The 16,408-nt window shown below is 41.5% G+C and overlaps 2 protein-coding genes across 3 annotated transcripts; both read right to left on the minus strand.

Moving 5' to 3' along the window:
* LOC146622451 (uridylate-specific endoribonuclease C-like) lies at positions 1 to 5,692 on the minus strand. The gene is made up of 8 exons (XM_085365146.1): positions 5,612 to 5,692; positions 5,429 to 5,485; positions 5,233 to 5,332; positions 5,039 to 5,150; positions 4,827 to 4,948; positions 787 to 899; positions 492 to 642; positions 1 to 408 (listed from the first exon to the last, which is right to left on the minus strand). The coding sequence occupies exons 1-8, from the start codon at positions 5,620 to 5,622 to the stop codon at positions 133 to 135; spliced, it is 942 nt and encodes a 313-aa protein (XP_085221272.1). The 5' UTR covers positions 5,623 to 5,692; the 3' UTR covers positions 1 to 132.
* A 5,773-nt stretch (positions 5,693 to 11,465) lies between these two features.
* On the minus strand, positions 11,466 to 13,687 carry LOC146622452 (fucolectin-3-like). Of its 2 annotated transcripts, none has more exons than XM_085365148.1 (5): positions 13,654 to 13,687; positions 13,336 to 13,359; positions 12,546 to 12,828; positions 11,990 to 12,138; positions 11,466 to 11,812 (listed from the first exon to the last, which is right to left on the minus strand). In XM_085365148.1, exons 1-5 carry the CDS (start codon positions 13,685 to 13,687, stop codon positions 11,466 to 11,468), a joined length of 837 nt encoding a protein of 278 aa, XP_085221274.1. The 2 variants fall into 2 exon arrangements, with proteins under 2 accessions (XP_085221274.1, XP_085221273.1); XM_085365147.1 differs by having other exon boundaries at positions 12,546 to 12,852.
* Between the last annotated feature and the right edge of the window lie 2,721 nt (positions 13,688 to 16,408).

The raw sequence follows: 16,408 nt of genomic DNA on the forward strand, positions 1-16,408 counted from the left end.
GTCACAGTGATCTTGAAATACATGTAAATGTCCTTTGCAGTACATTAGGCAGGTCAGTTCCTTATCAATGAGGCCACGTATTGCTGAACAAAGATTAGTTTTTATCAGAAGTGAATAAAATGATGGATCACATCAGTGCGCGTGCTGCCTGACATGTCTGCCGTTGCTGCTGAGCAGTTTGGGGTACGCCGTCCCGAGTGAGCGCCCGTGTCTGATCACCACCAGCTCCATCTGACACTGGTCAATGTTGACCACAACTGTGGTGCTTCTCTCCGTGTTCATGAGGAAGACGATGGTGAAGACGGCCATCTCAAACTCGGGGCTGGTGCCGATGAAGGCACTGCCAACGGGCTTCACCACACCGTGCCAGCTGAACTGGAGGTTGAGAACGTGGTCATCTTGATCAGGCTGTGACAAAAGCATGAACATTAATGGTTATGTTACCAGCGAAGGAAATGAATCTCTTCTGTCTGGTGAACTGTTATTCTTACCAAATCATGCTCCCTGGCTTTATATCCTTTGTAGTCCAAGTGTTGGTTTTTCTCTTGCAGGTAGAACTGGACCCAGTTGTGAAAACCAATGATTTCTGTTCCTGATTTTGTCTCGCCAACAAACACATGTTCAAATCCACTGGAGTCCAGGCTGGTGATGATCAATTTAAGAACAGAAACACACATACTTCTTACCAAAGAAATGCATATTAAATTATAGTGTTGCAGAATCTCATGGATGAATTTAACAACTGGACACAGTTAAAGCGGGATGGTTGGCAGGAGGAGATCTCACCCTGTGTTTCTCTGCCTGTGGTAGAGGTGGAACCAGATCAAGTTGAGCTGTTTCTTGAAAAGCCTCAAGTCAGAGCTGGATTGACCTTTTCTCACCAGGTATTGATGAGCCCGCTGTGGAGAAACATCATTGATGATATTTATGAATCCAAACTTGACTTGCCATAATAATAATAATATTATTGTGATAATAACATGAACAGATGTATTTATGTCATTATTTTGAGCTTTTACACCTAAAATAATTATAAAAACGTAAAAGGTGTTAAAACCTCCTCTATTCACCCTGCTCACTCCCCCCCACCCCCAACAACAGCATCCAATACACACTCAACACAAGGCTCCAGCCTGTCTCTCTCAACCACCCAGGTTAGGAGGGAACTGAGGAGGATTAATGGCAAGAAGGCAGCGGGTCCAGATGGCATCAGCTCGAGGGTCGTCAGGTCCTGCGCGGACCAACTGTGTGGGGTGATGGAGCACCTCTTCAACCTGAGCCTGAGGTTGGGAAGAGTCCCACAGCTCTGGAAAACCTCCTGTGTTGTACCAGTGCCAAAGACTTCACGCCCCAAGGACCTCAACAGCTACAGGCCGGTGGCTCTGACATCCCACCTGATGAAGACCCTGGAGCGGTTGGTCCTGGCTCAGCTTCGGCGCCTAATAAGCTCATCACTGGACCCACTTCAGTTTGCCTACCAGCCTGGCATTGGAGCGGATGATGCCGTCATTCACCTCCTACATCGTTCCCTCGCTCACCTGGAGACCGCTGGAAGCACTGTGAGAATCATGTTCTTTGATTTCTCCAGTGCCTTCAACAGCATTCTTCCCTCGGTTCTAAAGGACAAGCTGGTGAACTCTGGAGTGGACCATCACCTCACTACCTGGATCCTGGACTACCTCACCGACCGACCACAGTATGTGAGGACTCAGGGCTGTGTGTCGGACAGGGTCGTCTGCAGTACGGGGGCCCCACAGGGAACGGTTCTGGCTCCGTTCCTCTTCACCATCTACACTGCAGACTTCTCCCACAATTCCACCCAGTGCTTCCTGCAGAAGTTCTCTGATGACTCTGCAATAGTCGGCCTCATCACTGATGGGGACGACAAGGAGTACAGAGGTCTGACCCAAGACTTTGTGGACTGGTGCCAGCTGAACTACCTCCAGATCAACGCCAGTAAAACCAAGGAACTGGTGGTAGACTTCCGCAGGCACAAGCATTCTCCACTGCAACCACTGAACATCCAGGGTATGGACATTGAGGCTGTGGACAGCTACAGGTACCTTGGTGTTCATCTGAACAATAGACTGGACTGGACTCATAACTCAGACGCCCTCTACAGGAAAGGGCAGAGCAGGCTGTACCTGCTGCGGAGACTCAGGTCGTTTGGAGTGGAGGGCCCACTCCTGAAGAAATTCTATGACTCTGTGGTGGCTTCTGCTATCTTTTATGGTGTGGTCTGCTGGGGCGGCAGCATCTCTGCTGGGGACAGGAATAGACTGAACAGGGTGATCCGAAGGGCCAGCTCTGTTCTAGGATGCCCTCTGGACCCAGTGGAGGTGGTGAGTGACAGGAGAACGGTGGCTAAGCTGTCATCCCTGATGGACAACATCTCCCACCCCATGCAGCAGACTGTGACAGCACTGAGCAGCTCCTTCAGTGGGAGACTGCGGCACCCACGGTGTGGGACGGAGAGATTTCGCAGGTCTTTCCTCCCCACTGCTGTCAGACTCCATAATAAAGACTTTAACTGATCAAGCACACACATCCATACATATGCAATAATACTAAGTGCAATAATCCTTTCTGTCATCGTTGTATTTTTACTCAGTTGTATATAGTATTTGTATTTGTATTCTATTTTTATCTTATTGTATATTTATTTTATTTTATTCTACTGTATATAGTATTTTATTTTATTCTATTCTGTACAGTTGTGTACTGTATTTATTCTTATTGTATTCTAATTTTTGCCTCATAACTTTTGCACTGTCCACTTCCTGCTGTGACAAAACAAATTTCCCACGTGTGGGACTAATAAAGGTTATCTTATCTTATCTTATCTTAACCCTGATGCCATCTTGGAAATAAAGCACTTTTGTTCATGTAATTACAACATTTAACTCTTTAAAAAAACAAATCATACCTCTAGATGTTATGTCAACACTATATTTAATCTACTTTATAAGAGTGTCTTTTGGATGAATATGTCTTTAATTGTTAAATTAACTTATTAAATATTTAATTTAACTAAGCCCTAAAGATGGAGTCATGAGACTTTTTGTCCAAATGTTACCTGCAGTCATCTGGTTCATCCAGTGGTGCAAGTTTCATGTGTTTAAGAACAGGGTGCAGGGAGGGTGGAGTTGAGTGTCAGGGTGATTTGTGACAGCAGCAAGAGAGAAAGGGAAGGTTTACAAGATGGCAGCGAGACCTGCTGTGATGTATGATTTGGAGATGGTGGCACTGCCACCATGGATGGAGAAGATTACAAATGAGTACATCAGGGGGGACAACTCAGGTTGAGCAGGTTGAGATGATTTGGACATGTCCAGAGGAGGAATACTATAGGATAGGATATGTTGGAAAAACTGATGCTGAAGATTTAGAGAAGGCAGAAAAAGTTCACTGATGTAGTGAAGGAGGACATGCAGAGGGTTGGTGTGACAGAAGAAGATTTTAGAGATTGGGTGAGATGGAAGCGGCCCCTAAAGTGAGCAAGATTCGATTCAAATACATTTTTATAGCACTAAATCACAACACCAGTCACCTGAAGAGGTTGAATATTGTAAGGTAAAGACCCTGTCTTGGTTGACATGCCTCTACCATGTTGCGTGGAGGTCAGGGACAGTACCCCTGGATTGGCAGACCGGGGTAGTGGTTCCCATCTTTAAGAAATTGGCTACTCGCTGCTCAGAGTAGAGCCACTGCTCCTTCACATTGAAAGTAGCCAGTTTAGGTGGTTCGGGCATCTGACAAGGATGCCTGGGCGCCTCCTGGGTGAGGCGTTCCGGGCATGTCCCACTGGGAGGAGGCCCCATGGCAGACCCAGGACACGCTGGAGAGATTATATCTCTCAGCTGGCCTGGGAACACCTTGATGTTCCCCCGAACAAGCTGGAGGAGGTGGCTGGGAAGAGGGAGGTCTGCTTGGACTTGACTCTGCTTGGGCTGCTGCCCCCATGACCCGGCCCTGGATAAGCAAAAGAAGATGGAAGGCTGGAAAGACCCTACAGAACAATACCACTGTAAGCTATCACTTGGCTACAGGGAAAAAAGCCCTTTAAGTGGGAAGAAACCTCCCAAGGAACCAGGCTCTGGGCGGGGAAGCCACAACTGGCTGGGGATGATAATAAACTTTGTGCACCTCACCTATCTGTGTTCTGTTCTGCGAGGATTCTGTGAATCATATTGTCTTTAGCTGTGTTATTAAAGATTCTTTTTTTTTTGTTTTCTCATTTAAACTTTGTGAAAAGAAATCCTCTAATATCTGACATCCTCCTCCATTTTCTTTCTGGCTTCTTCATGGTTGCAAACCTGAGTGTGCCCAGAGTCAGAGGAGAGGAGGAGATGCTGTGCTATTTCTGAAGAGAAAAGCACAGCATCTCCGCTGTTGGAGGGGTTATTGTGAGGAATTTGTCTCATGTGTCCCCGCTGAGATCACTGAAAAGCGTGGGGTTTCTTCCACCTACAAAAAGTACATCATGTCCACATTCCTGCAGTGATCCCCTTCTGGGAGACTGCTGAGGCCAGAGCGACATTCCACAGCTGCACACAGATGTTATTTTGCCTCTGTAATGTCTTGAAGTAATGTGTGCAGAGCAGCAGTGCAACAGGAAGAACATAAAACTCCCTCTAGAGTTCAGCTGCAGCCTCAAAACCATGAACTGTAGGAAACAATAGAAAGTTGTGCAATACCAAAAACAATTCTCTTGTTGCTGTGAGGAGACATTCAGACTGAAACTACCAGGTTTCTCCAACAGAATGGAGTAACTAAAGTGCTCAAATGTAAACTTTCTGCTCGACAGAGCTTGTTGTGACGCATACCTTCATGACTTTTGTCTCTAAGACGGCGTCCAAGAAGAGATCCATCTCTGTGAGCTCCTCTGTGGTGACTTGTTCCGTCACGCCAGTAGACCGCTCATAGTTGTCCAGCAGTGTCATAAAGCCTGCGAGCCCAGAAATCCCATTTATTACAGTGATGACTGCAAACACGATCTGAATGTTTAAGCTCAGAGTGCTCACAACTACACACTTACTAGAGAAAGTGGTTATATTTCTCAGTTTGCTCTCATTAACGTTGGAGAAGAGCGGCTGCGAGGCATGATCCTGCACCGTGTGGCTGCCCTGACTTACAAAGCTTGCTCTACCCTAGGCAATTCAAACACAGAACACGTCTTTGTACAAACACAAGACATAGCAGGCGCTAAATAAACTAGAAAAGATTTCTCACCTGAACAGAGATCATGTAGTCTATCCCAGGTGTCATGTGATTCACATCCAAACTCCACAGCTCATTGAAAATAGTGGAGAGCTCCTGGTTTACAGCTGGTCTGTTATAGAAAGTGTCAGACAGGCTATGCAAACATCTGACGCATGCACACGCAAATAGAGGAAACATCAGCAGAGTTTGGTTTATACCACTGTACCTTGATCCATTCAGTCCACTGAGGAACACTGCAAGGAGCAGAAATCCACAGAACAACCTGCACATAACAGATGTGAAAACATTTTTTACAGATGGGAAAAGCAGCAAAGTTCTGACCTGTATTCAGCTGCCTGTGCAACAACGTAAACAAACTAATCTTCAGTCAGTAAATAAAAATACAAACCTCGCAGACATGACAAATGAAAGTGTCCACTGTTTCAGCCTGGACTGCAGCAGAGGACTCACACACAGCCTGTCTGTCTAAAGGTCCAGCCTCCACCCAGAATCTTGCAGGGGCCTTTCTGAGCCTGAGACCCACTTTTAACCACCAGATGGCGCCTCGTTTCAGGGCACAGCCTCTCTCTATGGTTTTGCATGAACTTTTACTAAAGAAGTGATACAGCGATGCAGCTTCAGGTGGTTTTAATTTTTATTTTTTATACAACTTAGCTTATAAACCATCACACACATGATGCAATTTCACAAAAGTCCTATCCAGAGTCTCAGTGAAAGGTTTTTCATGTATTGTTTCAGTGTAAACGGGGATAAGAGAAGGGTAGACTCATTATTCAATGAGTAGGTAAAGTAGGCTGTGCAAATGTAAGGTGAAATGTAAATCTGGGGAAAGGCAGTGGTCTGTGACTTGAACACAAGGGGGGTGTACTGAGCTGTCAAACAGCAGAAAATGTTTTCTCAGAAACGAAAGCCTCTGTGCTTTAAAATTCACCAAGATGCTAACATTAAAAGTTAACGGCCTAGATTAAATCTAGCTTTATGGAAAAATATAGCTGCCCTGGTTTACCTCTGAGCAGGAGCACACATATGTGTTAACTATGTCAGCATGTCCTGTAGAGTGACCACATGTCAACAGCATTATTATAGTAGGTTACATTGTAGTGGTGTGGTGTATATCACCAGTACAGAGGTGTCAGCAGGGGCCGATGGGTGCATCTCACCACTGAACACAGACTTTTGTGCAGAACTGTAGAAAGGCTTTACTGTGCATGTATGAACGTGTGGAGACATGACAAGAAGAAATGAGAGGAGAGCCAGACAGACTAGACAAAAGAAATAAATCTGAGAAAGACTGAAAAAAAGAAGCAGAAATAAAAGAGAGTTCGAGACTTCGAGCTCTCGATTACACACAGAAGACGCATCTCATAAGTTTAGTGAGTGTTCTGTCATTTAGCGCCACAGCAGTTCACACATCTAAACTCAGCAGCATTCAGATTTTGTGCCACCTCACAGCGGTAAACAATTAATGTCAGGCCTGGATGCTGTAAAGGGTAAACTCCAGAACCGAGTGCTAAAGGGGAACAACCATTCTCCGTCTCTTTGTGACAATAAAATTGAGGCTCTATAAATAAAAGTCTTTGTGGAGGATTTAATTGTTGAACAAAACACAGAAATTCTGATTACAGAGCAGTTGTGTAGAGCAGATTTTGTCATCTCCAATTATCTGTCAACATTATCGACCAACATTAGAGAGTTCTTGCGTCCCCTTATTAATTGCATAAGTGTACAAAAAAGACATATTTTCAAGGAAGGTGGAGAGCTGCAGAGGGCATTGTTAAGGGTTCAAATATTGAGGAGGAGAGTAAAAACAACCATGGTCCAGAAGAGCTTCGTCAAACAATTGATTTTAATGAACACACGCGTGGGAAGATCACCACCGTACGCAGACAGCAATTGATCTTCGACTAATCAAAGCATAAGCAGATATTTTATACCATCAGGGTTTGAATTTAATGACGCCCCTTCAACGTCAAACAGATACATACATACATATGTATCTGGAACAACCCTGACATATTACAAAACAATATGATTAATTTTCCAGATTGGAGTTGTGAAGGAATTAAATACTTGAAACATATATGTAGAATGACCACTCGGTTGCTTTCTTGTGACGCTGCTTTATTGAACGTGCATCCAGCAGGGGTTATAACAGCTCAACAACGTGTGTGTCAGCTAAGACATAGAACAGGATATAGACAGCCCCCTGCCGCAGAGCAGGTCCTAGTGGCGTAAAGCCGTAAAGCCCAGTACATGACATCTCCCCCCTTTTCATGTTATGTCCAATAACAAACCCCAAATAGAACAGCAATGACACAATGATAACATGCGACACTATAATAGCCTCTGGGCGGTTCTCTTATGGTCGAGCACAAATGGCGTACTGTCAGCCTGAAGGGCAGTGTCCACAAAACAGGACCCATGAAACATGGCAAACTTTTAAGGTAATTAACTCAACCAGGTAACAGCAGTATTGGTTGCAGCTGAAAACATAAGTGCAAAACAGCAACAATACAACATTCCCACTCCCCAGTCCTTCCTTCTGTCCCATCACCCCAATGTCTATAGATCCAGCCTGCTGACTGGCTTACGTACCCGGCCGCACCTCGTGCGTAGCAGAGTCGGTACGTCAGCGTGAGTGGGTGCGAGCGTTGGGGCAAGACTAGGGGCCAAATGTGGGGTCTCTGGAGTGGACGCACCAGTGCACTGAGGTGGCGGCTCCTCAGCGTCCACAGTGGGTGTTGGAAGGGGTTGTGGCATAGCCCGTGGAGAAGGTTCGAGGCGGAGATGGCGGCGGTTCCGTCGCAGCATCGCACCTTGGGGTGTGGCAACGAGATAGGACCTCGGAGTGACGCTCTCCTTGGAGATGATGGCCGGTGTTGTCCAAGCCTTCTCCTGGTCCAGCTTAGTTAGGACAGCATCCCCTGGATGAAGTGGAGGTGTGAAGTTCTTGTTTTTAAAAATATATACCGGTATATATATTGTAAGTCATTTTAATCAAGAGTTCCTTTTCATTGGTACTTGGTTTCAGACTCAGGTCTGTCACTGTGTTCATGTGTAAAAGAGGGTGAAAGAGTAGTGATAAAGCACACAGCTCAGTGAACATGGAGGTGTGTAGACCAAAGAGACAATATTCAACCTCATCTGGTAGTTCAATGCTTTGAGCAGTAGGTGGCGCTGCTGCATAAAATGAGGATCTGAGATTCAAACATGAAGCAGCTCCTGAGCTCAGAACTGCTTCTAAATCAATTTGTCATTTTTTGTCATTTGTCAAAAAATTTGTCATTCTAAAGAGCTCACTGAATTCGAGCATGCTACTGTAAAAGGATACCGCCACTGCAACAAGTCAGTTTGTGAAATTTCTTCCCACCTTGATACTGTTTGAATAATTTTCTTCTTTTCTTTTAGAATGAGATGCTCTGACTTTCATGGTGGCCATTGCATAAGAGCTGTCTTCTATTCCATTCATCTACACAGATTTATTTACATGGAAGAAAGTTTTCCATCTACTAATAAATCTGAACCACAGAAGTTTAATGCTGGACTTGCACTTTGCCATGGCAGAGGGCAGTAAAATAAGGAATGACTTTTATGAACCACTGTGGAGTAGGGAAATTATTTTACTGCTATTGTTAAATAATTGTCATCATTACCATTGCATTAATAATATAATCTGGAGTTTATATTGCATTCAGAGGTTGAACAGTGTGTGTGTCTTTCAGAAAGACTAAGTGGCAGGAAACAGGCTTGCAGAGAGTTTGCAGAAGTGAAAGTTATTTTGAGCAGCAGGCTAAGACGAGGCTTTAACAATGTAACAGATAGCTTTAAGAAGGCCTTAAGATGTTATGCATACAGTTATTATGTTAACCTTGTATTTCAGGTGCAGTTATAACTATTTTGTACACATTGCATATCTGTGCTTATTTGAGTTGATGTTCAGGTTCTTTAAAGGTTTGAAGCTTCACTGGCGCGACTGTTCAGGTGATACATGTTGAGGGAAAACTAGAACATAGAAGGAATTGCAATACATGCTTACAAAACACTTATATCAGGTCATTTTATATTAAGGTTTTAGTAGAGGTTCTTGATTAAAACATTTATTTAGTAGAGGACATATACATAGTCTCAGTTAGGTTGTAACACATAAGGATGAGCCTCTGTTCTGGTAAAAGGTCAGAAGTGCAACAGGTGAATTGAGAAAGAGCATTTGAGGACGAGACACAGACAGTTAGTAGGTGAAGAGGTGACACAGAGAGCATGTGAGGTCGTGACACACACACACACACTCAGTTAGAGAGAATCATTTATAGGGGAAAGTTTAATTATGTTTTGCTGGGGTTGCAAAAAGCAGTTTGTCGCTGAACTGCTGTTGAGGTGTCAAGATGACAAGCGAGCATCCGGCAGTGACAGGATGTACCTGTTAGGGAGATAGAAGACAATGTTTTTTGAACTGTGTTAAAAGTCATTGTGGTTTTGATTTGATCTATGTATAAAATGTATCTGTGACGTTAAAGGGGCGTCAGTAAATTTAAGCCCTGACGGTATAAAATATCTGTTCATGCTTTGATTAAGTCGAAGACCACTTGCTGTCTGCGTACAGAGTGTTCTTCCCACACGTGTGTATTCATTAAAATCAATCGTTTGACCAAGAGCTTCTGGACCATGGGTGGTTTGTACTCTCCTTCCTCAATATTTGAACCTTAACACCACATAGCAGGAAGGTGCAAGATGCTAACGTGCAGGGCATACATGGAACATGATAACCAAATGGCTGGCATAGTTCAGAGGCCGGGCCTGGAAGTCCCAAAGTCAATATGGGAGACACCGCCAAGGGTGGTCGAGAATGACCGGACTAAGATCCTGTGGGACTTCCAGATACAGACGGACAAACTGGTGATAGCAAACCAACCAGACATACTAGTGATGGACAAGCCACTATACCGAGTAATAGCAGCATCAGGAATAACGAATACCAGAAGCTGGAAAAACAACAAGGGCTGAGAGAGGAGGTTAAGAAGATGTGAATGGTGAAGGCAACAGTGGTCCATGTAGTAATCAGAGCACTCGGGGCAGTGACCCCTAAACTGGGCAGGTGGCTCCAGAAGATCCCAGGAATGACATCTGAGATCTGTGTCCAGAAGAGTGCAGCTCTACGAAGAGCAAAGATACTTTACAGGATCCTGGTAAACATTTGTAATAACGGATGTGTGTGACTCTGAGTGAGGCACAGGATTGCTAGATCAAGGCTAGCGACCTTAAAATGGAGATTCCAGAAACTTTCTTTACCGCGATGATCAAGCATCAACACTTAAAATGGAGAGCACTTCAGTCAATGTGATATTGATGTAGTTATTTTTATTCTCAGATGTTAACTGTTGGAAAATCCTGCACAAAAACACATTTTGTCTTTTAAAATATATCAGGAACTTAAGGCCTTTTTTAATTATATCAACGTAACATCAGTTCAAAATACAGTCATGGGTGTGGAACCTTTTCTCAGTGTCTTTGGCTTTAATGAAGGCTATATTATTAAAACACTGTAAGTGCCGTAATTTCACTGCTCATACAGATTCATTCAGAATAATTATCACTGGTTCAAATTCATGGATTGAATAAAAGGGTCATCAGGTGGTGGTCGTTACTGAACTGTCTCCATTTGAAAACATTAAAAAGACACTTTTGTGCAAATGACCATTTTAACTGAAACAAGCATTTTACAGTGTAAAAATCATATATGGAGTTATTTAGTGAATTTAAAGGAGACAATCTGAAACACAAACACAGTCACTGAATGTCTGTAAACTTGACAAACATCCCAACAAAAATAAACTGAATTGACAAACATTTGTTTTCCAGTTTATGTTTTATTTGTTCAGCAGGTTTAAACATGAGAGACGCGAGTAAAACAATTCAAAGGCCAACGATCCATTTACAACTAAAGGAAATAATATATATATATGTCAATTCAAAATTATAGAAAACACTAAATGCTTAAGTTTTTTAAGTGTCATATAATCATCATATCAGTGTATCATGAAATACAATCAAAAGTAATTTATAATAATAACATGTTTCTGAGTGTTAATAGAGAAGTTCTGCTTAATTTCTCCACTGTTTATCTTCCTGCTACACTGAGCCTGAACCCATCACCTTTGATTTATTAGAGGAAAGTTTGCTACAACCCAACAAGCCACTACTGACACCTGTCTAACTGAATAAACAAAACCAACCCATGGATCTTCTTACACTGCACAGATGAAATTATATTTATCATAAACAGACTTCTTGTACCACAAATGGTTCCCACTTGTATTCATGGCAGTGTTCATGCCACAGACTGCTGTTCTTGTGTCATCTGGAGCCCACTGATCAAAAAATACACACTGATCGTTGACCCAGATCCAGAAGTCGAAGCCACAGATGTATTGAAGACCCAGCCAGACAAAGGGAGTGTCAGCCTTCTGAGCCTCCAACCCAACCCAGACCTGGGTCTCGTTATCAAGGATGGAAACCAGATGCATGTGTTCCTGTCTGCAGTGGTACCGGGCGTCTGCCCATGTCTTGTTCTCTTTAATCAGTTTAAAGGGCTCTAAAAGGAAAAACATCAAAAACATGAAACTTAGAAGCATCAAACCAAACAGTGTTTCTGAGTGTCTAACATGCTGCGTTGATTCAAGCACATAATTCTTACTGTCAACATTTACACAGTTATATTGACTCTACTGACTGACCAGTTAACTTAGTGGGTAAGAATGTTTTATTGTACCTTTTTTTATGCCTTTCATCGTCACCTCAAACAGAATTAAAAACCCAGATGTGTTTTTGTACACAGTTACATAACGCCCCCACTTTGGTCCATTTTCACAGTTAAATGTTTTATTTTCTCCACTAGTAGTTGTGTTGATTGTTGCACACCTGTAAACAAAGACAAAAGGTTGGACAGATGTACAGAAAGAGTTTCTGGCTCTGTTTGATTAAATCATGCTGTAAACAGTGGAGACAGTCGAACAGCTGGATAATAAATGTGAGCTGCTGTCTGAGAACATTTTAGAAAGAAGGAAAACACCTACAAATAAACAACAAAGGAAAATGAGAATAAATAAAGATTTTTATATTCTTCACATATACGTGATTATTACTCCAAACCACATCACACCATATTAGACCTCCTATTTCATCTGATAGGACTGATACAGGTTTATCTCTGTTACTGTATTACTGGATTTAAATGCATTTAAATGTTCATAAAATTATCTAAAAACATTGGACATGCTGGAGCCTGACTGAGAACAGAATGATTCAAAGTAAGATGAAGGTATTACTCAGTGGTGTCAGCAGCATTTCTCTCAGATGAGTTCCCGATGAGGATGTGCGCGTCTCTTAGATCAACTTTGAAATGATCCATGTTGTAAATGCTGATGCAGGAAATTTCATATAGACCAAATAAGTCAACTGTCCACCAGCTGATGGTTTCATATTCAGTGAAGGAACCTGTCAAATAATTTCCATCCAAAGCTCTGTCAGCAGAGTAGTTGACACCATAATAATCTGTGTAGACTGAAGACTGAAATGCCACTTTGTCATCCAGTTTGATAGTTTCCCATCCTGGACTAAATCCTGATGATGTAACTGAAAGTGAAGTTGGAAATAAAAAAACAAACAATGTCAGTGGCAATAATACTTCAGACCAGGTCTTCTAGTGTTTCTTTATCAAAATCTCCTTTTCACTCCTAAATAATGAATCTGAATTATGACTTCATGATCTGACTAAATCTTTTGTGGCAAACATATTTAACACACACACACACACACACACACACACACACACACACACACACTCTCTCTCTCTCTCTCTCTCTCTCTCTCTCTCTCTCTCTCTCTCTCTCACGCAGTTGGTGAAAAAGAAATCATCAAAATTAATGATATGAATAATTGGACTCTCAAAACATCCTGAAGGATGACCCTGTAATATATTACACTCCCACCCAAAAATATATAAAAATAATTAAAAAGGCATAAAATTAAATACTTTACAAATAAGTATAGTCAGAACAGAAGCACCATCATACTTTTGATATAACCGGAAGAAACTGATTAGAAATGCACTCTTACCTGGATCCTTTTGAGTTGATCTTCCTGTGAAGTTTCAGAGAACGATGTAAGAATGAGTGAATTACTGCCAGCTCTGATATTGTTGTTTGGTAATACAGCAGAAAGCACAGAATGTAAACCATCCTTCAACACTCAGAAATGAAACTGGTTTTACTAAAGTCAAATCCTCTTTAAACTAAATGAAACGACTTTTGCTTTATCGAGCAGTTTGGATCAACTCACAGTAAAACTGAACTGTTATATTTGATCTTTTTCATTCTTTATAACGATCATTGAAACATCACTGTGCCAGGCAGGAACATCAAATGATCCACTTACCAATCAAAGTGATGAACAACAGACTCCACAGCATCTTTACTTTAGACTCTTTGCACAAATGTGTCCTCTAATAAGAGAAAGAAAAGACTTCTACCCTCACTCTGGAGTTTTCTGTAGACACACTGATGTTGATATGATCCCCTCTCTGAGGCAGAACTGGATTTGTATTTCTGTCACTTCCCTCATAGATGCCAACATGAAAATATAAATTTCTCCTGTTAACACTCAGAGTGAGGCTGTTAGGCAAAGCATTCCCAGTCTTTTACATCTGATTTGCATCTCTGGACTTATCATGATTCTTATGATCACCCTGTTTAACCTACATTGTGCATGCATCCAAGCAGCAGCACATGCAAATACTTTAGCATACCAGGAAATTAACTTTACCAGTCGAGGCTGACTAAATAAAAAGATATTCAGAGATATTTGGTGTGCTTGAAAGAAAAAAAGGAGGCTTGTGATTCATATTCAAATTCAGTTTTATTTAAATTCCTGAAAGTGACGTACATTCAGTGACATCTATGTGCATCTTGTAGAGATTTTCTCACCTCTCACTGCTGCCAGGAGGAAAGCTTTCTAAGTACAGAAAGTTACATTTATTTTGAAACTAGGTGGGTAAATAATGCAGCTGAGTAGGAGGTGAAGCACAAGTACATTGCTAAATAAGGAATGACTGGACTGACAGCCGTCATTGTAATGAGCTTGCTAGCATTATATTAGCATGTTGCCTTCAACAGGTGGTTAAGTAATTTCCGCCATGCACACTTGATATAACAGTAATCACTATCTTACATATCACTTAAAAAAATCTGGATTCCAAATTTGAGTTTTTGATCACTTTACTTATTGCTCAGTTTAAATTGGATTTTTAAAAAGATTTTGTTATAGGAGTTTTTTGTTTGAACCCTTTGGTATTTCCATGTGGAATTTTACTCTGTTAAATTAAAATCCATCATCTCATATTTTATGACGTTTACTAGAATAGATTTATTCATCAAATTCTGAATTTTGGGTAACCGTAGCTGAACTGAGCACAACCTCTAGAGTGTGGAGAACTACTCTGAGCAAATATAGAGTGAAATCCAGAGCAGAGACCGAGGAGAGCTGAGGTGGTGAAGCACTGTGGACTGTGGTGGAGCAGTGTGCAAGCAGGGGCTGCAGGTTATTGATCAGAGGCAGATGCAGATAAGATGATAAACTCTGTTCTACTTTTACAATCATTTTAAAAATGTGTTCTTATTCTTTTGTTGTCAGCTATGAGGTCAATTTTAAGACAATCAGCTGTTCATCTTGTTTTACAGTGAGTGCTCTGTGTTATACTGCCTATTAGCTCAGTTATTGCCACTCCTTATTCAAAATAAATTTTTAACATTTTTAATGCTCCTTTCTTGTTATTTAGTCGCGACACAGGACCGAAGGATTCACTCTTCAGCTTTATCGATAGCAGTGCAACTGTCACTTCTCTGAAGCTGTCTCTTTCCCTCTGCTCCATCTCACTTCAAGACATAAATTTCCATTCATCAGTCCAGTTCAGCACACCTGCTCTTCCCCGCTTCCACGCTGCCCTGTGAGCTCACGGCGTCACCCCTCCTCTGCAGCAGGCCAAAGACCACACGTCTGCCACATTAGTAACTGTGTTACTGTGTTGTTCTAACTTTCCAATTTGTAAAGAAATTTGTAAATCTAATAATTTGTAAATCTAATAAACTTTTTTTGACACAAATCGGAATAATAATGAGAAAATATGGATAAAATTAGCAACTTCTTTAAGAAATTATGTCTTTGCTATTGCTGCTTTTTTTAAGCCTTTTTTTCTTTTTTATCATTCATCAATGGATTAATAGTTTCAGAAATATTTATTTGTAATTCCTCTTTTTTATTGTCAGTTAAATAATGATATAAAGAATTACTGTTTTAATGTCTAAATAAAAAGAAAGACTCTTCAGCCCCTTCATAATCTTTTACAAACTTCTGGTCACATTCAGCAGCAGACAAGTAGAATAAAGGAGGCAGTTATGTCATTTCCCATTATTACACAGAGCTTCATTTATGGATATTTATCGTTTGATTTCTTTGCATGTATGAATTGGATTGGTTGTTCTCGACATCTGATGAGAATTTCGTGCCAATAGCACCTTTAGAAAAACAAATTGGGGATGTGTTCAGTTTTTATTTTATCTGCTGTATGTTTCTAATAATATTTCATCTGTTACTTCTTGCCGTTATTCCCTTTTCTTGCTGCCTTTCAATGCCCTTGACACACAATTACCTCTATATTATTGTTTCAATCTTTTCTTTCTTCTCGTCTGTTCTGTTGTCTGATGTAATCCCACTACCCGCCTTATTCTTTCTGTTAGCTTCTGTTGTGTCACCTGAAATGATTGAAGGTAAAACAAGTCAGAAAAAGCTTGCATGCTTTAAAAGCAGAATTAATATCAAATTGTGATTTATCTGATTACAGCAAAAGATTAGCTTTTATTTGAAATATACCTGAAGAAAAGTGGATTTGTCCAGCACAATACAGAAAGACTAAACAGAAAAGGGAATTATAAACAGTTGTATCCCATCAACAGAGTGTCTTACCTCTCCAAAGCTGGATGCAGACCTCAGACTTCTGTCCTCCTGTAGATATGCTGCTGTTCCATTATCATGTCAGCTGCTTGATTTTAAACAGACTCACTGATCCTGCACGAGCAGGAACATAACTACAAATCCTCATCGTCCTATCAGAGTTGTTCATTTTGCACTGCAGCAG

The sequence above is a fragment of the Diplotaxodon limnothrissa genome, linkage group LG11, assembly GCF_057381915.1.
Source record: "Diplotaxodon limnothrissa isolate DT_005_m linkage group LG11, D_limnothrissa_male_GT1.1, whole genome shotgun sequence".
NCBI classification, from domain to species: domain Eukaryota; kingdom Metazoa; phylum Chordata; class Actinopteri; order Cichliformes; family Cichlidae; genus Diplotaxodon; species Diplotaxodon limnothrissa.